At 44.3% G+C, this 22,211-nt stretch overlaps 1 protein-coding gene across 7 annotated transcripts in view; it reads left to right on the top strand.

Moving 5' to 3' along the window:
- Nucleotides 1–22,211, top strand: part of LOC139338505 (receptor-type tyrosine-protein phosphatase mu-like) — a 149,986-nt gene that overhangs the window by 111,596 nt on the left and 16,179 nt on the right. For 5 of the 7 annotated variants that reach the window (XM_070973567.1, XM_070973566.1, XM_070973563.1 and 2 more), the window contains 8 exons: nt 913–993; nt 1,625–1,651; nt 3,431–3,442; nt 4,640–4,833; nt 9,017–9,104; nt 9,999–10,075; nt 13,983–14,019; nt 20,907–21,004. In XM_070973567.1, the coding sequence (XP_070829668.1) occupies nt 913–993; nt 1,625–1,651; nt 3,431–3,442; nt 4,640–4,833; nt 9,017–9,104; nt 9,999–10,075; nt 13,983–14,019; nt 20,907–21,004 (614 nt within the window). The remainder of the gene's footprint in view (nt 1–912; nt 994–1,624; nt 1,652–3,430; nt 3,443–4,639; nt 4,834–9,016; nt 9,105–9,998; nt 10,076–13,982; nt 14,020–20,906; nt 21,005–22,211) is intronic. The other 2 variants (XM_070973564.1, XM_070973568.1) reach the window with 1 other exon arrangement.

The following is a 22,211-nucleotide window of genomic DNA, read 5'->3' as shown; positions in this document are numbered from 1 at the left end:
CCTTGATTAACTGTCTGTTAGCATGGATGTTCAAATCCGGCCCCTCTGTCTGCCAGCGCGAATGATTTAAATGCATTACTTTTTACTCTACCTATCAGTGTAATGCCTTCAATGCTGTACCTAAGCCCTCTCACGCTCTCCATGACCTTATATGACTGTCAGTAAACATCGCGGCTGACAGATTAGAACCCAAACCCCGTTAGCCTGGCAGTTAGCTCCGCTGATGCTGAATGAGGAGTCCTTGTTATGTTAAGGAAGAAGATGAAAAACCAAGAAACTGACATTTACTCTGCTCTGGAACATCAGTGTAGTAATGTTGTAGTTTTTGTCTGCTACATTCTACTTTCTCCACTACAGCAGAACAAGCAGTAAACACAGTGACTTCAGAGGATGTTGGGACATGAAAGGTGTTGATGACCATGAACCTTGAAATGTGAAGGAAGTTTCTCAAATTGTGAATTAGTAATATTTTCAGTGATTTACAGGCAAACACAGACAAAGAAAAATACACTCTATTTTTTTTATTGTTCTTTTTAGTTGTTCAGTATTTTGTACAACTTTGAACTGTTCTATGATGACACTGTGGGTGGTTATGAGGAAAGATTTGCACAGTTTTATGTTTCTACTGAAAAAAGGTACAGTGCAAGGACGGTTTAAAAGGTGCTGAACAAGAATTAAAGCTTAGAAAGTCGTCAAAAATGAGCCAAACTCCGCCTGAACTCCAGAGGCTTCAATGCTGTTGTACTTTTATTTAAAGGGCCAGTTCACCAAAGTACAAAGAAACACATTCTCTCACCTCGAGTGTGTTTTTACAATGTGGTTTTTTAATTATGTAAAAATCTGCATAGCAGTGCTAGACTATTGATTGCCTTGCGTTATGTTCTTTTTTCTGTCTTTCTTTTGCATCTCTAGCCGGATCTTCACCCTCTTCCTTCACACTGCCTAAAGCCAGCACTCTCAGTACTTCCATTCCCACCAACTCCTACTACCCAGGTAAACATACGCTGCGTTTCCTCACACTCATCCTGTGTGTCAACAGAAGTGCCGACTACATAAGCAGCGATGTTGAGTGACACCACAAAGTGAAATTCGATTTTCATAAAATGTGCAAAGGGATAAATTAATAAGACACAATGACCTCTTTTTATGTAAATTACAGACTAATGCTGTAATGTGTGGTATGAATCCAGCTGCTAAAGTTAACATGTGCTTTAAAAATTCGGTAAAATGATTTCACAAATGAGACGGGAGATAAATTGACTTTCGATGGGTTTACTCTGCTTCATCTCTGCCTATAACAGAAAGTGTTTTATGTCACTTTGCCAAGATGGAGTTTAGCTGTTCAATTATAACTTCGAATGATATGCATAATTGTGTGTCTTATGTAATCAGATTACAGCTCATTGATTAGATGGAGTAAAGGGCATCTAGATGTATAATCAACTAAACTTAGCGTGTAATTAGCTTTTCTGGAAAATATGATAAGTTTCGTGTTTTGCCGCTTGGCAAGAAACCAAAAAAGTGTCGGTTGTTTTTCTGATTGTTGTTTTTTGTGGCTTCTTTTATTCACTGCAAACTCTCTTTCCTCCTCCAACTTCTGCACTTGTTATGGGGGTATGAGCAGATCCCTTTGTGCCAACTGCTATCTTAGGTGAGACACATTTTCTTTTCCCATTGCTGTTGATTATTTGTTCTCACTTCTACGCTGAAGGAAATGACAGAGCATTACATTCACAAGATGGCTGTTTGAAGACTTAACTGTGAGGACAAAAAAAAAAAAGCACCAATTTTTTTTTCCCCATTTTTGGTTTGGTTGGCTCTTTTACTAAAGATGGCTTCCTCACCTTCATACCTGCCTGCTGCTTCTACCCCCCCTTCCTCCTCCTCCTCCTCCTCCTCCCCTCTTCCTCTCCCTCCCCGTCAAAGGAGAGGCTCTCCTGGGCTGAGGCTGGCTTCACTCCATCCCATCCGCATTGCGTGTCGTGCGTGTGATGTCACATACATGTTTGACCTCTCATATGCATGGACGGACATGTGGACTGGATGTGGGGGGAGTGTCTAAGGGGGGCAACGGGGGGGGCATTTGGCCCCAGCGCCAAGGCTGAAGCCATAACAGTCGCACTGAGACACAAAACAGAAATTAAGCAGTGTGAGAGGGAGACGGAAAAACGGCCTCTCTTAGCCCCCCTCACCAAAAATTGCGGGATGCGTTCGGTCTGAACATCTGAAGTCTTGCATTAGCTGTGCTGCCCCCCCCCCTCCTCCCCTTCTCTTCCTCACTACGCATTTAACTCCCCTCCCTCCCTCCAAAACAACAACCTTTTCTATTATTCTTTTTAATGTCGCTCCCCCTGCCTTTGGCTAACTGCTAGTGACCTACTTGTTTTTGTTTTGGTTTTGCCAGTGTTGATTCATCCTGTTCAGTGATAAAATAGAATTATAAAAAAGCATTTTGTTCTTCTGTTAATTATTACTGGCCTTTGTTGAATATGCAGAGCAGCCCAAAGTGCAGCATCGTAAACGAACAGGCGCTTTTTATATCAGCGGACCACATAATGTAGCTACTAAGTGGGGCACTGGAACTGTAATAATTTAAAACTCAAGGCTAAGAATAAAGACGTAATAAGCAACTCTACTCCAGCTTCACCACAAGCACCGTAGCCGCATTTACAAGTAAACAACTTACAGTTAGGGCTTCTTTTTTTCTGTGTACATTAGTGCAACTTAAAGTGGCGTCTTTCATCATCGCCGCTGTGACAGCTGCTTATGCTAGTTCCACATCTAATGAAGCGTGAAACAATTAACATGAAATTATGGCAGCCAGAAAAGGTTACGTGCTCTCGGTTGTGACACATTCAGTCACAGCATTGTCTCATCAGTTGAGGTTAATGATCAAAACTGATTAGATCATAACGGACTGGTAATGTTTTTGATTTCATCGCACGCTATTGTAAAAAAAAAAAAGAAAAAAAAAAGTAGGTATAAATACAGGTGTCACCACGCCAGCACATGCAAATATAATTACGGCAATTAGAGAAAGACATTCGAAATGTCAGAATACTCAAAAAATAATTGGCGTCATTAAAATCTGCAACAGATCTGAAACAATTACAGCTCGTTCCAAAGACGACCAGTATTTCCACCATTATTTTCTCCCTTGAAATCCATGACTTCCTTGTTTTGTTCTTTTACTTTTGTCTTGCACTGTTGAAATTGCCCCATCCATCCACTCAACATCCCCCCTTGACTAGGCTTTCTACCCAGGCAGTTTGGACTGAGAAGGCATGTGATCTTGCCCTATAGCGTAGCTCTAAAACACACTTCTGTAACAGGTTCTCATGCTGTATTGTTGCTTATCCCCTCTCTCCTCTCTCTTCTCCTCTCTTTCTCTTTACATACGTAACCTCTTATGTATCTGCTATCTAAAAAGTGCCCATTAATGGTAAGTTTTCCCAAGTGGGCCCTGGGTTGGGGGAAGGAGGTGGTGTTTACTCAGAAAGCAAGCCGACAGTGAGAGGCTGCTTCTGACATGGACATTACGACATTTATTGCATGACCAGTGGACATGTTAGCATCTCACCACCCTCCGTACCGTGCCACCAAGCCACCATTAGCCTAGCATGGTCAAAGTACATACAGTGCCCCATTGGCAGCATCACCCCATGCATTCTCCTCCCATCTCTGCTTCCCTCCTTTTTTTGTTTTTTTGTTGTTTTTTTTAATTTTTTTTTTTTAGGTTTAATTTTTTTCGGGGGAAGAACGGGTGGCAGGGGTTGAATCCACGCTGTGTCTGTGTGATGCTTCTGACGGTGCCTGCTGCAACATGCTCACTGTGGCCCACCGCACCCCCCTCACATCCTCCTCCTTCATGTTTCTGGACACCCTTCATCGTCCGCTGGCTCCCCCACAGCATCTGTGCCTCATGTCTGCCACTGACTGGATTACAGTATGAAAGAGCTGGAATGACTCTCAATATGAGCTGCAGCCCAAACCAGCGTACTGTACAGCCAGTAGAGAAAAAAAAGAACGCAAACTTGTTGTTTTACAGCATCTTCATGTGGATTTTTTTACGATCGCTCAACACTGTTTCTTGCAGTTGAGGGCCACTGACTCATTTTATTCTGACAGTAGCCATATTAAATGGTAATAGTGTAAGTGCTACACTTAAAGGGCCTCATATTTTAATGGCTGTAGGCTGTCGCACAGTACAGTAGGCCTGTAATATTAAATTTTTTCCAGCCACACACTGAGACAGATGGACCTGAACCTTCCCACCACATGACTCATCCTATTACTCAATGATGTTGTGTTGTTGTGACCATCCATAACAAACAGATTACTAGTTGAGAGTTGTTTGTCAATCTGGAGGGTGGTGACATAATGCTTAACAGTAAATGAGATAATGTGCCATCTGGTAATGGGAACAGTTGTAAGTGAGATATGAACTGGTGTGAGTGACAACACCTTGGCTTAACCCATTTATGTCGGTAAACTCATAAAGCACCACTGCCATTTACCGTTTCAGGCATTATGTCACCCGCTTGTATCTTAAAACAATATATGGAAAAGCCACTCAACGCCAGCTCCTGCCTCTCCGTCCTGACCTGCCCTGGCCTGTCCCTGTTTCTGTGTCCCACAGATGAGAGCCAGAACATGGGCAGCGACACCAGCAGCCTGGTGCAGTCGCACACTCACTCCCTGAGGAAGCGGGAGCCGGTCGACGTGCCGTACCAGACGGGTCAGCTGCACCCGGCGATCCGCGTGGCCGACCTCCTCCAGCACATCACGCAGATGAAGTGCGCCGAGGGCTACGGCTTCAAGGAGGAGTACGAGGTAGGATGCAACCCAGCGGTCACCCCCCTCCCCACTATGAAGGTTGCAAACACAAATAAAGCCTGGTGATAGACTTGTAACACCTCCACGGAGGCTGTTTGGCGGACTTGTTATCAGTCTAATGTAAGGCTTCATCTGTGTGGTGGTGTACAGCCCCGTGTCTCTCTCTCTCTGTCTGTCTCTCTCTGTTTTGCACCGCACAGCACAACTGTTTTGTCTCTCCCCAGATGCACTTTTATGATAAATTGTTAATGTACCCCGTCTCAGTGTGTTTACGGTGTGACTCGTTTTGTTGTTCATCTGTTCCTTGTTGTTTGCAGCGAGTGTGCGTTTTGCGTGCATGTGCGCGCGCGTGTGTTTGTGTCAAATGCTGCTGTCCCCTCGGAGACTCAGCTGCAGACCAACTTGAAATGCAACCCCCACCCCCCCACCCCACACAAAAAAAGTGTAAGGAGCCGCTAGCTGTGTGTCAGCCATGCCCCTTCCTTTATCTGAATCAGGTCCGATTAGGCTCCGGCGATGGCAGCCTGCTGCTCTCTCAAGACTGTTGTCACACGACAGCATTTGTAATCTGACACCATGCCTCTCGCTGACACCAAAACAAAAGATTTTGCCCCAGAAGAGCATCACTCTCATTTCCTCTCATTAGTGCGGGAGGCTGGCAGGACTTGGCGGTGCTCCAGGCTCCTCGCACCACACTAGCCAGCCTCATCTCACCCTGGTGCCACGCTGTAACAGACTGGCTTCCAGCTATACTTTTTAAATGCCTCTTTTTATCATCTAATCTGTATCGCTTCAGTCTTTCTACCTGACATCACATCGGCCCTTTTCGCTGATAGTGTTGCAACTTCTTTTTATTCTCTTTTCTAATTTTTTCGTCACCTTTCTCATTTTCTATTTTTTTTTTTTTAGCTAGCATCACATCTTTTTCTTCGCTGGCTGGACTCATTTCCTTCACCTCTTGTCCTTCCTCTTGTCTGATCTCTTTTTCTGTGATTTACTTATCTACACCTCTTGCCAACTTTCTCCTCATCTCCCTGCTTAGTTCTACAATGTGTGGGCCAGATTTATCAGTAATTAACTCCCCACTTCCTGCTCATGGCTGCAGAATTAAATAATGCAGCCTCCCATTGCTACCTGCAGCATCAGATCATTGATGGGCTGGAGAGCTCTGGGCTGCCCTCCGGGCCTAATCCATTATGGATAAAGGTGTTTTGGGTTCACGCAGCCGGCATTGCATGGATGCATAACAGTCAATCAAAAGGAAGCAACGCCACAACAAACCATTGGCTCCCATCCCCTTACTCTGCTAGCCGTCTGCAGCCTTTTGCAAAAAAAGGCCTGTGGGATGCTTTAAGTGTGTTACGGAGCTCATTCTCACTTGGCTAGAGCGATTCATTTGTGTGTTGTGTTCCGCTGCTGTCTTCTCTATATCAATCTGTCTTAAGGTTAATGCCCTTTTTATCCGTTTATTTTTGCTGATGAGATTGGAGCCTAGTGCACCTCTAAACCTGTTGACTTACACTGTACTATATCTCTCTCTGACCCATGCTTCTTGTTATTCTGTACGTTAACTTTGGATCAGATAAACGAGGTAAGCCAATACTTTTGGTTATTTGTGAGTTTTTGAGACTTGTAGATGATAACACAAACCTGACAGATTGATGGTGCTTGTTGGCCCTGTGGGATTACAGCATCTCACGTTTAAGATCTAGACTGAAAAGGGCATTTACCAACGGAAGCTATGCAAAGTTAGCAAAGCATTTGACATCAGATGATGAAATGGTGTGAAACAGTGACATTTTGTTTTTACTTTTGTCATGTCAAGTCTTTACAGCGTCTCAGTGAAATGTTTTTTTTTTCCATAATCAGAAACTGTGAGATCCATAAATGCTCCACAGCTGAATTCTGATTATAAAGCTTTTTGAAAGCATACTTACTACAACATCAGTACAATTAAAAAAAAAAAGAGGCAGAATAACTTAAAAACTAATTGAAAAATTTTGAGATAACAATGACTCAAACCTGCAATTTCTAACTCTATTCTAGTTAATTAAAAATTGAGGTGTGGGTCAGTAAATTCATTAGTGTGTTGTTTTATTATCACATAGCAAAACCAACAAAATACCAAACTTCATTTACAATTTGGACCAATTAGAAGATATGACTGTGAAAAAAGACACCTTGCAAACTCCTGTTGTATACTTTGCAAAAGCTTTATAACACCATGTTTAATGTCAACTATAACAAAGTATTTGCATGTCCAAATTCTTCTGCACGTCGACGCACAGTCCGAGTGAGCAGAAAACAAGTTTCTAAATGTTATGCTCTCACTGAGTTTTGCTTGTTTTCAGCTCGTTTCTTGTGACGGGAACTGTGTTGCGTCTAGCCTACTGTGACAGTCCTGAAAGTCTATCAGCTCCAACCACAAATGAACACGAGTCGGTTTGAATGAGTCTCCTTTCTCACACAGCAAATGATCAATTAATTCAGAAGCAACTCGTTAAACTCTTCTGCTTCTTTGTGTTACCATCCTTTTTATTTATTTATTTTTACTTTGCCGTGCTTGTATGTCAAGTGCTCTGATGTTGCTCGATGTAGGTGTGCAGAAAGCACTGTGCTTTTCACTTACAGTAAATGGTTACAGACAAAGAAAGCGCAGCAGACTGCGCTGGGACTGGAGTACAGCAGGTAGCCTGTAATTAAAAACATACTCAGTTGGATCTGGGCCAGTGGGAATAATTTGAGGATGGTGGAAAAACTACCCGCAGATGCACTAAAGTTAAGTACAACACCGACCTTTGCTGCAAAATACTTTTTACAGGTGGAGCCATCCATTGTTTTTCAGTGGCTGTCTGATGAATTTTAGGCAGCTAATTATTCCCAGTATGGGCATATAGCCTTTAAATTGAAAGCTTTCATATAATTCCTGCCTCTTGGGAACGACTTTATCACCGTAATTAGTTTTTTTTTTTCTGAATTCAGGATCTAAACAGCCTTAGGAGTGAGACTACAGCGTGTGAGACAGGCAGGGTCACTCAGTTTAAGAGAGAATTATTAAAAAGTTGCCGGGCACATCTTTCGGCTTGGAGATGATTTGTCTCCAGATGCTTGATATTAGACCTTTATCCTTCAGCGTGACAGAGGGAACGACATTGGCCTGTGCATTTACTCAAGACATACTGCCACAGGAGGAGAGGCCTATATAATCCGTCTCTGAGACATGCTTCCATCTTCACTGGAAGGATGGGACATATTTTTAGCATATTAAAGCTGTTTCTCAGTGAAATCACTAATCCTTAGGACTTAATACAGGAATGTGTCCTTGTGGCGTGTCTGAGAGACCTTTTATTTGCTAGACGAATGGCCTGCTGCCTGCTGTAGCACTGAGATGAATGAAACCATCAAGTCCTAGAACGCCGATGGTCGAAGACGAAGCGTCCCGCTCTCTCAGACGCGCTGAAGGAGCCCTCCAAACAATCTGTGTAACCTCGATAAATGCTCCCCAGTCTATCCTTGCAGATGTTCTGCATTCTAATGTATTAGCTGACTTTTCAAATGTGCATTAGCTGACTATCAAAAAGCCAGAACAATAATGTGTTTTTGTCCAGGCTAGTCTGCTTGGAGCCAACCCCCCCCCCCGCCCCAGCTCAACAGCGGTGGACTGGCAGTGGAGATGTATTTTCATAATTTGGCTTAATTGTGCCTGGTGTGCCACCAGAATGGAAATCTCCCCAGCGAGAGATGATAAATATTTCATGAGGGTAATCTGAGCGGAGCAGTTTTGATCTGCAGACGATGAGCTGGCTTTATTTTTCCCCACGACGAGCTGATTGAGTCCTTCAGACGAGGCAGACAGACAGCCGCTGCGGCGGCTCCGCCCGGCAGAGCGGCGCAGGGGGAGAGGTTTGAGCGTGACACCCGCCGCCTCTGCCCTAATGGCACTCGCTGTTTGACACAGCTCCCCGGGATCCACCATCCTCTCTGTGTTTCATGTCTAATAATGATGTGAATATATCTCTCTCTGTGTCTCCCTTTCTATCGCCAGTGTTCCCTTCCTCCTGTTTTTGTAGAGCTGAAAGAGGAAGACTGTGTTCTTTAGCCTGGTTATCATTTAGAGTGCTCACACACGACACCATATTTCATCTCCCCCCTCTCTGTTTTCTGTTTTCTGTCTTTCCAGAGCTTTTTTGAAGGACAGTCTGCGCCATGGGACTCTGCCAAGAAGGACGAGAACCGCATGAAGAACCGATATGGGAATATTATTGCATGTGTGTACAAAGCACCTCCTGAGCGCTCATGAGTTTTTGTGTGCTGTTCCCATTCTTCAGGCTGATTTATTGGCCAGGCTTGTGACTCTGGATAACTATAAGCTGCTCAAACAGAGTTTTATTATCAGCCAACGAGAGCAGCTTTGACCTTTCCGATCTACTTTTATATTCATCTTCGTGCAGCGTCTTTTCAGCTGTGAGAAACGAGCCGTGCCAGCACATGACACACATGTAGCCTCGGCGATGTTTGGAAAAATGTCGGATTTGATTTGAAAATGAATTCAAACTTTGCAGATTATCGCTGATTGGACGGTTCATTTTAATTCTCGTTAATCACTGCTGGGGAAACCTGGAAGATCCACTTTTGGGAATTTCCTTGCAGAAGGTTTATCCAAAATACCACAAGTTTCAACAAACTTCATTTCTTTGAACGTGAACATAATCTGGAGTCAAGGCTGCATTGTTTTCACTTCACACACATATCCAACCTGCATGTCCTCATTCAGAGTAATTGTTTTGTGGTTTGTCTGTTATACAGCGTCTGCGTTGTGTTCTCACTCCATCCTCACTCCTGACCTTATTAACCACTAATTGAAGGTTTATAAGGTCTTCCATGGAGCAAGTTTCACACAGCTCATGTCTGACGTCACGTCATCAAGGTTTTGAATCACTGTTTGTCATACACGCTCAGTCACGTGACAGCAGCCATTTATCCGCCATTTCTACGCGTCTGTTTCCATCCGTGCCACAGTTTGATGCCAGCCTGGTCCTTCTTCTTCACCTCCTCTGTCTGTTTTTTACTATCTGTCCCTCTGCCCCCCCTTTTCTTCTCCTGTTGCCCTCGTTAATATGATTAATTCAGTGCTGGTTTCTTCCTCTCTGCCTCTCTTCCAGATGATCACTCCCGTGTCAGGCTGCAGGCCCTGGAGGGGGAACAGAGCTCCGATTACATTAATGCAAATTACGTTGATGTAAGTACACACACCAGCCAGCGCCACCAACGCAAAGGTCACTGCGCTTCCTCTCGGGGAGAGAGAGGGCGCCGGTGCTGCCGTCGCAGGGGGCCTGAGGGACAAAGCAGCCCCTACTGCCTGCCCATCATATCCACACACACACACACACACACACACACACACTGCCTTTATATTCAACTTCAGAGGGCTGCTGTATCACTCTATTCACTGGATATATTAAGAGGAATGAAGATCAGAGGCTGACAGCGCTGGGAGAGAGAAAAGGCAAACCAGCACACAGGGGAAACCGAGGTTATAGTTTTGGACTTTGCTTTGAACAACAGCATGAAGACACTGTGAAGCCAAAAATGAGAAGAGAAAAGGGGAGAAGTACCATCGACGACTGATTCATTAAAAAGTTATAACGGTGGATAAAAGAGAAAAATGAGTACATGACGCGCAAGAAGAGCACAGTATGGTGCCTTGAACGTCGCAAATAGAAGAAGAGGACAGTCTAATTTGCAAAACCATTGTCATGTCTGGTCATTTTAAGCAATTGAACAAGCAACCAATGTTGTCATTTTCTGTTGAGGACTGTCCTGGAAAATCACAGAGCTGCTTTTCAGCCTCGCTCTGCATCACATCCACTCGAGGCAGCTGTCTTCTCTGCTGTTAGACACTGAAAACCCTCATGGACAGATAGTCAGCGAGTAGGAGACGCAGCAGTTATCTACAGAAGTTCAGTTATACATCTTACCACAGGAGAGTACTTGCAGCACAGCACTTACATGGTACCGGAGTGACTTCACATACCTTTACAGTAAGTAACAGTCATTAAAAAGTGGCGTGAGACACGCCACCCGTTGAAAACAGATCAAACCCACTTAGCTCGCACAATACAGAACCTCCAGATCTGACCCGATTTGCTGTTGATAGCAGTGTTAGTGGCATGATGTGACCAGCCGCAGCAGCTCATTGGCCTCTTCGAGCAGATGCTTCCGCTCCATGTGTAATGGCCTGGTGATGTACCTGACTTCCTAAGTGGTTTTCCGCTCAGGAGAGAACTCTTACTGCGTCTCCCATCTTCTCTTCCCCCGCCCCTCTAATGTGGTAATTTGTAATCTCTTGTTACGCCTTCAAACATAAATTCATAATGCAAGGTGTGCCACGGCAAATGCAGGGGGCTTAAATTATTTACCTTTCCACTATTCAGTTTATGGCCCATTATGCTGTGGAAAGGGGCGCTGCGGAGAAGACTCTCACAATAGCGAGGGCCCCATTATAAGATAAGAATATACGCATATTAAAGAGGGTCCTGATTGAAAAGGATTTCCACTGCTCTGCCAGCTCCATTGAAAAAGTACTTAGTAGAAATGCAGGCAGATGGGTAATGATGTTTTTGCTCTTCAGAAAGCTTTTTAACCCATCTAGAAGCTTGTCCTGCCCAATAAACTGTTATGTGTAGAGCATTTCCAACAGCGTTTGTTATTGTACTCTATTATACTGCCGATTATTCCGAGTCATGTACGAGTAAGCAGAACCAGTCGGGTATGCTTCTTTTCTCCGCAGCTGATTGAGTATTTTCATAAGCATTTAGGAGGCAAGGAAACATAGTGTAATACTGTAGCTTGTTGTGTGCAGAGCTGTGTTTGTGTGCACATGGGGTACAAAGAGGTTTTTGCTGGGGTTATGGAGTAGATGCTGAAGTAATGCAGCGATGCACGATAGACCTATAGCTCACATACCACTAACCCCGTCTCCTGACACTTAAATTCATATTAAACTAGTTTGTATTGCATTTGTAGTTTGCATTGCATTAATATACAGTCACTGCAAAACATCAACATGTTTTCTTAGTTTTTCCCTGCAGTAGCTACCATGACAGCTAAAGCATGATCAGTGTTTCTATGGTCATGTTTAGGCCATCCAAAGCATTGGTTAAGCTTAGGGAAAGGTTGCGGTTGTGTTTAGGAATTGCACAAGTGGACGCTGACTTCTTCAATTTTTTAGCATTCAACTAAAACCTTAATCTCTCCCTAACCTGCTCTCACTGTTTCGGTAACATGAAACTAATCTGAACAGCGGCTCCGAACCGTTTTCGCTTGTCACCCCTTTTAACAAACCAGTTTGTATGAGTACGACATGACCTGTGAGGAGTCCGAACAGAGGCTCTTGTATTGTTTCATTTGAGGCCTGAAGAAGAAATGAGGAAAATGAGAGAAAATTAATAATAATACAGCTAACAATGCAGAACCCTCCTGAAGGCCCTTATACACATAGGTTTAGTTTATATGGTACATTAGTTGTGCATAATCACAATAAATCTGCAATGACTGACAAATTACCACAAAACAACTGACAATAAATCTGGGACTTTCAGGGCCCCTCAGGGTCTGGGCCCTCAGGACAGCTCCACACTGTCACTGATCCATGAGGACGCTACACTTTCCGGACCATAAAAGAAACATCGGCAGTGAACTTATGAGAGGCAGTTTTCTCCAAAGCGCATTTGGCAAAGCAAATAAGTAATATATAAATGCATTTGTAGGTGATAGGGTTGGTACGCCAGATTTGCAAAAGTGGGCTATCTAATGATATTCAGACTGAAAATACAAATTCATGCCCGCAGGCAAAAACATTTCATGATGCATATTTTAGACACTCAACATCCCAAAGAATTAATGTAAATCATCACTGTAATAAGCAATGCAGCAAAATACAAAGAGCATAACACATATTTAATTCTCTTTTAGTAATTTACACATCCCTGGAAACAAAGTCTATTCAATTAATAATTTCAACATGGACATTTCTGCATTTATCTCTTTGTGTTGCTCATGAAGAAACGCTCTCATGTACCTCATGTAACATGCGTCTCAGAAGCCGCGAGTCCATTTATAGTAAGCTGTACTCACCTGACAGTCACTGTCAGGGCCCTGCTTTCTTCCTGCCTCTGCCTCTCTAATCCGACGGCGTACTGGGCCTCCACTTTACTTGACAGAACTTACATGAAAGCACAAACAAATCTCCTCCTCAGTCCAGAGATAAAGAAGTCATTAAAAATGGAGGACAGTTGAATAGCTGAAAGAGCCCTGTGGATGAGAGAGAGAGTGAGCAAAATATCCTTTGTGTCTTTCTCCCTTCATTGGAGGAGCGTTAATCACAGTCCAAGTTAAATTGAATATGAGGGAGATAAGCAGAGCAGCAGGGGTGGGTGGAGCGGGGGGGGGGGGAGACAATCAAGAGGAGGCAGGGCCGGGGAAGAGCCTTTAAGTCCTAATGTTTTGTTTCCTGCCTCATATCTCTGGAGAGAAGACAAGGAATTGGACAAATAAAACTTGAAGGGATTAGAGTAATCCGTGAGACTAGGGGCCCATTGTGAAGATCAGTGCTGTTAGTTGTATCTTGGGGATTATCAACACTTTGGCTGCTTACTCCAGAGGTGTGCTGCATATAGAGTGTGTGATGGGGAGTGTTTATGCATCTCGCATCCAGCAGCATCCATCACTAGCTTTCAGCGGCGCGTTCCCCTCACTCAGGCAGATCTTGAAACAAAGAGCTGAATGGGTGTACAGTAGCAAACAGCTGGCAGTATTTCTGGAGAGCGGCACGCTGCACGTTTCTCCAGCAAGTCCTCATAAGGTGGAGCAACAGTGATGCTCAATTTCACTGCAAGAAACATCTGAAACAGCTGTTAAATAGGATTCCATGCAATGTAGATCCAGTCTGTGCAGTGATGTATGTAAAGTGTGTTTGGAAGTTGAACTGCGTTTGCATGCAAGGGTCAACCTGCATTGTCAGAAAACAGAGTAAATATCAAAGCCAGCTCGTGTTGTCTCTGAGAGAACTGGCCTCCCAGCAGCTGGTACGAGTAGAGGAAGAGCGAAGCCACTCTCATATTGGTTTTTTTTTTTCCTGTTTGCAGGGCTACCACAGGCCAAATCACTACATCGCCACTCAAGGTAAGAATAAAACTCTCTAAAAATTGCGACGCCACTCCGGGTTGGGATGTGTGGGCGGGGAGAATTTAAGGCTGTCTGTTTGTTTGGAGAGATGGATGTGTGCAGGTGTTGGCGAATATCTCTCTGAACATCCCCATCGTTGTTTACATACGCTCTCGCAAACTACTCTTTGATGCTCAGTCAAGTGTGTGTTCAGGGAATCTGGTACTGCTCAGTACACACACACACACACACACACACACACACCTACACACACTTACGGACCTCTGAGCGCTCAGAGCGGCACGTTTTCTCTCTCCGTCTCTTTCCTCTTTCCTTCCATCGGCGGTGTGGGAGCGATTAATCAGGCAGTCTGGGAGAAAGCTGAATAAATAAATGGATTAGCTGACATGTACAGGCACATTTTGTCACTGTGTTAATCTGGCCGGCAGATTCACGGGGCGAGGAGCACTTACCATGACCCCAGAGGTTAAGTCTGATTGATGGTTAATTGTTATGAATTTTTGCGTCGAGAGCCTCTCTCCCACACAACAGGGCTGCATGCATGGGGATTTTGCGCACCACTTTAGAGGGAAAAAAAAATCAGTGGAGGAGGAAAAAAAAAAAGGAAGAGGCGTTTTTGCGAAGAGGCCTTAATGGATTCACAATCTGCTTTGGTGGAGCTGGGAGTTGCATAATTACCTGTTTATTAGTGCATTGCCTTTCTTCCTCAGTGTCTCAATTAAAACAACCCTCTGTTTGCTCTTACTTTAGAGAGAGATGGCATACCAATCAGGCAGCGGCCGCCTGCTTTCTCGGTCCGCCCGTACCTGCTGTACACTGACCAAACACTCCAAACTAAGCCGTCTGTCTAAGTGCCGACTCCCTCCTGCGGGGCTTCAGTTCGCAAAAACAAGCCACTTTCACGGGTGTGTTCGCCACTGGGACGATTTCAGCTGTATTATTATGACTTCTATAATTGTCCCGTAGTCGTTATGAGCGTTCCATGTTTCATTTAAAAATGTGCATATGGAGATCAGCAGTCAAAGAAATATTGCAAACAAGAAGTCCTCTCTGAGATGAAAAGCTCGAGAAGCCAAACGTGTTTGCATTCAAGTTAATTAGCCCCTGTTTTCTCATTGAGCTCGCATAATAAGTCCTCATTTTCCACCGACTGTATCGCGAACACGATAAGGCTTTTCACTGTGTAGAGCCATCCAGTACGAAAGAGAGGGTGGGTGTGTGTGTGTGTGTGTGTGTGTGTGTGTGTGTCTGTGTGTGTGTGTGTGTGTGTGTGTGTGTGTGTGTGTGTGTGTGTGGAAACATCTGTATTCTCTGGGAGAGCAGGCCCTTTTATAATTCATCATCAGCTCCGGCAGACTGACAGGAAGGAAGGCTCAGTCTGCTGACACTGAAGCAAAGAGCAGCCTGAGATGACAGGAAAGCCAGACACAGACCTGTCTCTCTCAGTCAGACAAAGTGCATACTGTAGCACCTGAAAAGAGCACCTGGGCATTGGCACAGTTGCTGAAAATGAGGAAGTAGTCTCTTCTCTCCCCCAGTAAAGTTTTTCAGTGAGTGACACTTCCACTCAAGTCCACCGGGACCAGCGGTAGCTCAGAAAATGATGATACCCACGATAGTGCTGGATAAGCTAAAAAATCTTTGTCATAAATTGGTTGTGGGGGTGGTAGAGGGTGTGCTTAATATGGCAGGCGTGTGTGTTAGCGTCGCCCCTGTTCTCTTATGCTATAAACTACAATGACACTCATTAGTTTGGGGTTTATTGATGAGTCCCTTTGCTCTGTCAAGGTGACAACGGCAGGTAGAACAGCTGTCACTCCATAAAAGCCTCATCACCCAAGCTCCACTCCTCATTATGTAGGTCACTCTCTCATCCAGGGCTCTTTTTCTGCTGCAGCAATACAACAACTGACTCTCAGTAATTCACCAACTGCAGCTCACCTACTTAGCAGATTGGGCGCGTGCATGCGGCTCAGCCCTCCCAGTTCGCCGCCTCGCCTCCGTCCATTTTTATGTCCTGCGAATCATTTAAATACCGATCAGACATGAGCTTCTTCCTGGTGGAGACTGTAAATTACACCGAAGCCGGGGTACAAACAGCTCTGATAAGACCCTGCATCCTCCTGGTGATGGTGGAAAATATTCATGACACAGGAAAGGGTTCAATTTCATCAAGCTCTCCCCTCCGGTCCTCTCTGCTCTTCCCTCCCCTCCTTCACAAATGTCACCAGCAGTGAGAAAGCTTTATTATTTACAGGTTAACATCTCAAAGCCCAACGGGGGGTGAGGGGTGGGAGCTAGGAAGAGAGAGAGAGCAAATCAATGATAAGTGAGTGTACGCTATGCCAAAGTCTGCTGCATGTAATATTAATGGGCAAGAGGGGAACGTAGCCCCCCGTGTTTGTCTGCGGTGTGCCTGCGCGCTCGTCGATCGGGAGTTTTGCGGCGTACCTGGCTGGAGGATTTCTACAGCTGTCACACTCCCTGCCTCTGAGGAGAAACAGGCCGAGTCCCAAAACACAGCGTCTGCTGCAGCAGCAATAGCTGTCTGACAGCTGGAAGTGAAGCTTCTGCCGGTGTTCTTCTTCTCTGAAGTGCTTCCTCCAAACTTCTCCAACTAGGCCGCGTGCACGCCTGCTTCAAACGCTCCCACCGTGTTGTTCCTCAAACCAATTTTTCTCCAAACCTGTGCCTTAAATCTTTAAGACTTTAAGATTTTCGAGACCTCTTTTTGTAGTTTTCGATGGCTTATTATTTTTGTTTTTTTAAAGATGTAAATGTATTGGTGTTTATTTCGATTCCTGGCTGGTAAAAGTTTTACTGCATGGTGCAATCTGTAGTTTAAAACAACAGTTTTGACATTATGGGAAATATGCTTACTCGTGCTTTCACGTCTGTGCACTAACTATGGAGCTCCAGCAGGTTAGCTTAGCTTAGCTTAGCTTAGCATAAAGAGTAAAAGCACGGGGAAACAAGGAGCTGTAAAGTTCTAAAATCCGCCTACCAGCATCCCCAATGCTCAGCAAATAACATGCTGCATCTTTTTTGTTTAATCCACTCACAAACTGAAATGGAAAAACAACATGTTGCAGAAGATGCATGTCAAGAAATGCTTACAGGACATCGCTCGCCATGAAACCACTGTTTGTCACAGCTCTTGAACAAAACGTCCATTTCTGAAATAATTTTTACTCCAACTACATTAAAATTGTGTTGTTAATGTATTATTTTAATCTCATTATAAGCATTTTCAACGTTTCTAGGTGGTATATAATTAAAGTTATGAATATTATTATTACAAAAAGAGCCTCGTGTTCTTGACGTTAACTGAAAAAGTTAACTGATCACTGCAGTGACAACTCGTAGCACGAGACGCAACAACTTCCTGATTCCAAACTGATTTAAAATCAAGCTATTTCTCACTGAAGATTGGTAGAAACAGAAAACAATGAGCCTTAGAAATATGCAGCTTCCTTCTGATCGTCGCCAAAAGTTCCGCTGAACTGTCGAATCTCTCCACCGTTTCCACGTGAAAGCTGTCGGATTATTTGTGTTTGAGATCTGTTTGTTCTTATTCGCCTATTCATCAAGAGCCATACTCGCTTCCTTATGACTGTCATCAGGTTCAGCGCTGCCCAACACATCCCCCTCACCTATTCTCTATTTCTTTATGCATATGGAAACAGAAATTGGCTGACTGAAGCTTGGCAGGAGCCTGCCATTGGACGATTTATCATAAAATGCCAAGTGTTATTGTGTTACTGAAGTCCTACACACCAGCTGTCCTGCTTCTCAGTCTCCCTCTCCCAAACTTCTCAGCAGTGCGTATCCTCCCTCGGGGGCGAGTGTAGGAGGTAGCAGAGTGGGTGGTTCAATCAGGCTGGGTAGTTATTGGAAAGACTGGAAGTGACTGGAAGTGGAGATTGAGGTCCTACAGTTAAAATGGAGACGAACCTCCTCGTGCGAAGCAGAGGAAATGTGGGAATACAAATGGAAGATATTGAGGAGCTTTGTTCCAAATTTCTACATACTCAACTGGGATGAAAAAAAGTCAGCAGAAGTTAATTTCTCATTTTTTGCAAAAAATACAACCATTGTACTCCGCAAAATGTTCTCGTTTCCCAAAGAGAGACACATGAAGAGGCTGGCAGCTGAAACATGAACGCGGAGATGATGGTTCATTTTGAATCATTTGTCGTTTTTCAGCGAGAAGCCTAGAAAAAATTTTCATTTGCAGAGTTGGTGGCAAAATGTAAGCGATTCAAACTGCGTCAGGCCAGGCTGTGAGTCACGAGCGGTTTGGGCACCACAGAAAGCAAATGAAACATGGCTTGATCAATCAAGTGATTAAAATGGTGATGACACTTTGTTGATGCCCTGAGGGAAATTAGGTTGTTGCAGATGACGGAAGCCAATAAGGAACACACACACTACAATGATAATAGAAAAGGATGCTGGAGCTGCTGCAACTGCCGTCTGATAGCTTTTCTTGTAAGTTACCAACAGATTACATACAGTTTATATGCAATAAATCCTTTACGGGGGGTGTTTTTGGCCTTAATTTGATGGTTTGATTTGATAAAGATACAGACAGGAAATGAAGGGAGAGCACGATGGGGATGACCAGCAACAATGGCCTCCAGTTATACGGTTTGATCTTTACCACGGCTACCAGAAGCCCTCCACTCAAACATCATGGAAAATCTGCCAATAGGTTGTTTGCGGTCACGTGACGTTAAATACAGATGGAGGGCAGGAAGTGGAAACTGCAATGGACAAGATGGATAAAAGTTCTTACTGTGCTAGTTTAGATGATTAAGAAGCTTAACCAGAAACATTTTTAGCCAATTTCTTGCATTTTTCAGCCTCACGAACAACAACTTCTGGTGCTTGATAAAAGTTCCTCATGGTTTCTCAGATTGATTTGAGCAACCCGAAACGACACAAGGCATTTTGAGTGTGTGTTATAGTGTTTTCTACGCAGAAAATCACTTCCTGCCCTCCATTGGAAGTTCGGGCTTCCAGAGAAGAGTGACGTGACCTATAGACCTCAGAAGAGCAGCGTATGCAAAACTATCAGACGAAGGCGAAAATCCCCCAAATAAGAATTGAAAAACTCTCACTCTACTGCCTCAACTGTCCACTATCGCACAGACAGGACAGCCCCAAACATACCTGAAAAAATTACCTGTATACATGTGAACCTTTTGTGAAAGTCAGACTCAAATCTATTGAATGAAGATGCTGAATTTCACATCACAACTAAGAGAAAAACATGTAACCAATAAAGGTCACTCATCTCTTTCAAGGACCCAAAGCCTCATTTAGTTTACCTCCCGCATACATGACGAAGATGAAAACAGACCAATGGTTTGTGTCTGTGCCGTGTTCTTGCGTCTCCGTGTGCGCCTGCATAATTTGTCATGTCTCCAGGTAATTTAGGCCAACGCAGGAGAATACACAACTGCTGAGATTTGCATTCACTAATTAATTTGTCAGAAGTAATTTTTTTTTCCACTTGGTGCTTGATTAAAACTAATATTAATAATTTTAATTAACCAGAATAATAATTAAATTCCTATCAATCCACAATTATTGCTCAGTGAAGTTTTAAATATCGGAGGCATTCAATGGCTCTCTGCTCATTTAATTTGACGTTCAGCAGACACGTCTGGGTCCGGTTCGGTGGAAAGGTTGGTGTTGAACAGATGAGGTGTAGTGGTAATTACTTTGAGCTTTGCCACACACACACACACACACACACACACACACACACACACAAGCTTTAGCCTCATCTTTAAATTTTTGATTTATTTGTGCTCTCTTGTTTCCGTCTGTATTTAAGCCCTCCGCTGTAGAGTAAGCACTTTGCAAGGAATCTGCTGCAGTATAAATAAATCTGATTTGACATGTTTTTCAGCGCTCGATCCGAGCAGTGAAAATGGAGGAGAAAGTGCTCCATAAACTGCATTGTTGCTGTAGGACTGTAATACCTCCAAATCCCCTGTGTTTATGTTGTGTGTAAGTTGATCTGACTCTCTGTCTGCCTCTGAAGACGGAGGCAGCGGCTGTGGCGTCTTGACGTTACGATCAAAGAGCGTGTTCCTACAGCATATACGTAAACACAGCAATGATACATGCATATATTAATAAAAGTACTAGTGCTTTGAATTGAAGGAGCTAAAAGCCAGTAAAGGGAGAGATCGAGAAGAAGAAAGGTGGAAAATTCTGGGTATTGTGGTTTATGAAATTAACCTTTTGCCAACCACAGGATGCAGGTACTACGTAGAACAGAAGGGTTACACGAGTACGAGCAGAAGAACTCTTCGGTTTAGTTTTGATCTGGGTCTTTCGGTCTTGATGCTCCAGCATGCAGCCATTTTTTACTAGCTTGTGGTCGGCCCTTCCCTGTGCACAAAGCCAGGTCCATAAAAAGTGCTTTTCTCCACACTGGTGTCGAGAAGCTTAGCTGGTCTGCACAGAGCCCTGACCTCAGCTCCGTCCACCACCTTTAGGATGAACTATAACACCAGCTGGGAGGCAGGTGTTATCACCCAACATCAGTAACCGACCTCATCAATGCTGTGGATGGATGTGAGCAAAATCCTGCAGCCAGGATTCAAAATCTTGTTGCAAGTCTTCCCAGTGGAGTGGAGACTGCTGTAGCAACATATTAATGCCCATATTCGATGTGAAATAGTCACATATTTTTATTGGTTTTCACATACTTTTGGGCGTTTATAGTGTACGTATGGATAGATTAGACTTTAAAAACATTAAAGTCATTTAGGAATGAACAGTTTCGTAAAGCAGAGTGTGAAAAACCTCCTTTTTTGTGGTAAATTTGGCTTTTTGTCTAAGTCCCCTCTCTCTCGCTCTCTTAGGCCCCATGCAAGAGACGGTCTTCGACTTCTGGAGGATGGTCTGGCAGGAAAACACGGCAGCTATCGTCATGGTGACCAACCTGGTGGAAGTGGGCAGGGTGGGTATTAATTACAAGTTCTCTCTAACCACAGATCTCAAATAAGATTACCTTGCCCCTGGTCGACTGACAGCCTGATTGTATCTCAAGGCAAACGGAGCCATCTTTTTTGTGTGTGTGCGCACGTGTGTCTTTGGACATCGGTGCCCAGATGTTTCTGTGTGTGTGTGCTTAGTGAGAATGGGTCTCGTGTGCCGCCAGCTCTTTTTCCATCTATCTGATCAGTGAGAAGTGAGAAGAAACTGATTGATGGCCTTCATTACCAGAGAGGCATCCAGGCAACTGACTACTGTTTCATCTGAGTGGCTCTATAACAGGAGATTATAGTCTGCCATAGCCGCCAGCTCCGACCAGGCTTCTCCGGGCAGAAACACCTCTTAATGTTGTCCTCATTGGACAAAAGGGGACTGTTATTGAGTGGTGAGGGTGGTTCATAATGTTCAAAGTAATGGCGGAGGCTTTTAGTTCACTACAGCATGTGGCCTGCCTCGAAAAAAAAAACAAAACACGGAGCCCTACTTCAGTCCTAATTTGTTCCACTTAACTCGCACTGTAGTTCCTCCTGGTTAGGTTATAATCAAGAGAAAATGAAGGTCTTAACGTACAGTGTAATGCTTTGACTGCCGGGGGATTTTCAAGAATTTTAAACACATTCGCACTGAAAGCCCCTTAAACACAGGCACACCTTGATTTCGCTGATGTGCATTTTTGGTGGGGCTTAAATGTAGCAGAGCTGATAATGATTCATGGGCCCATCTCTAGGTACCTCATTAGGCCGTTCCTCTACAGTAGCTGAGCCCGGCCTGCTCCGCCCCGCACCTTCTCCACACCTGCTTAGCTGCTGCGCCGTCCTCTGTGGGCCCCGGCCCCCAGACCGTCTGTTATATGGTCCTTGTCCAATGGCGGGCGGCAGGCACAGTTGGTCACAGTGACGGTGGCTCCACTGAGGGTCCCATAAAATCACTCCGCCATATCACAGTGGGCCATCTGCTCGGCACAGTTGCTGATGAACTCTGGGAAATCCTGGCATGCACGCAGACCGGCACACGCAGCCTCTGTCCCGCTGGTTTCGCACACAGGGGCGGCGCTCGACGCGCTTTGATGTGTGAGAGATTTGGTTTGGAGGGTGGTGTGCTGATGTGTGTGATGAGCTGACGCTACGCACGCTTCTTTTCCATACACTTTATCCATAGGAGCGAATGAGTTC

The sequence above is a fragment of the Chaetodon trifascialis genome, chromosome 11, assembly GCF_039877785.1.
Source record: "Chaetodon trifascialis isolate fChaTrf1 chromosome 11, fChaTrf1.hap1, whole genome shotgun sequence".
Lineage (NCBI taxonomy): Eukaryota > Metazoa > Chordata > Actinopteri > Chaetodontiformes > Chaetodontidae > Chaetodon > Chaetodon trifascialis.
This window is presented reverse-complemented; position numbering and strand designations above follow the sequence as displayed.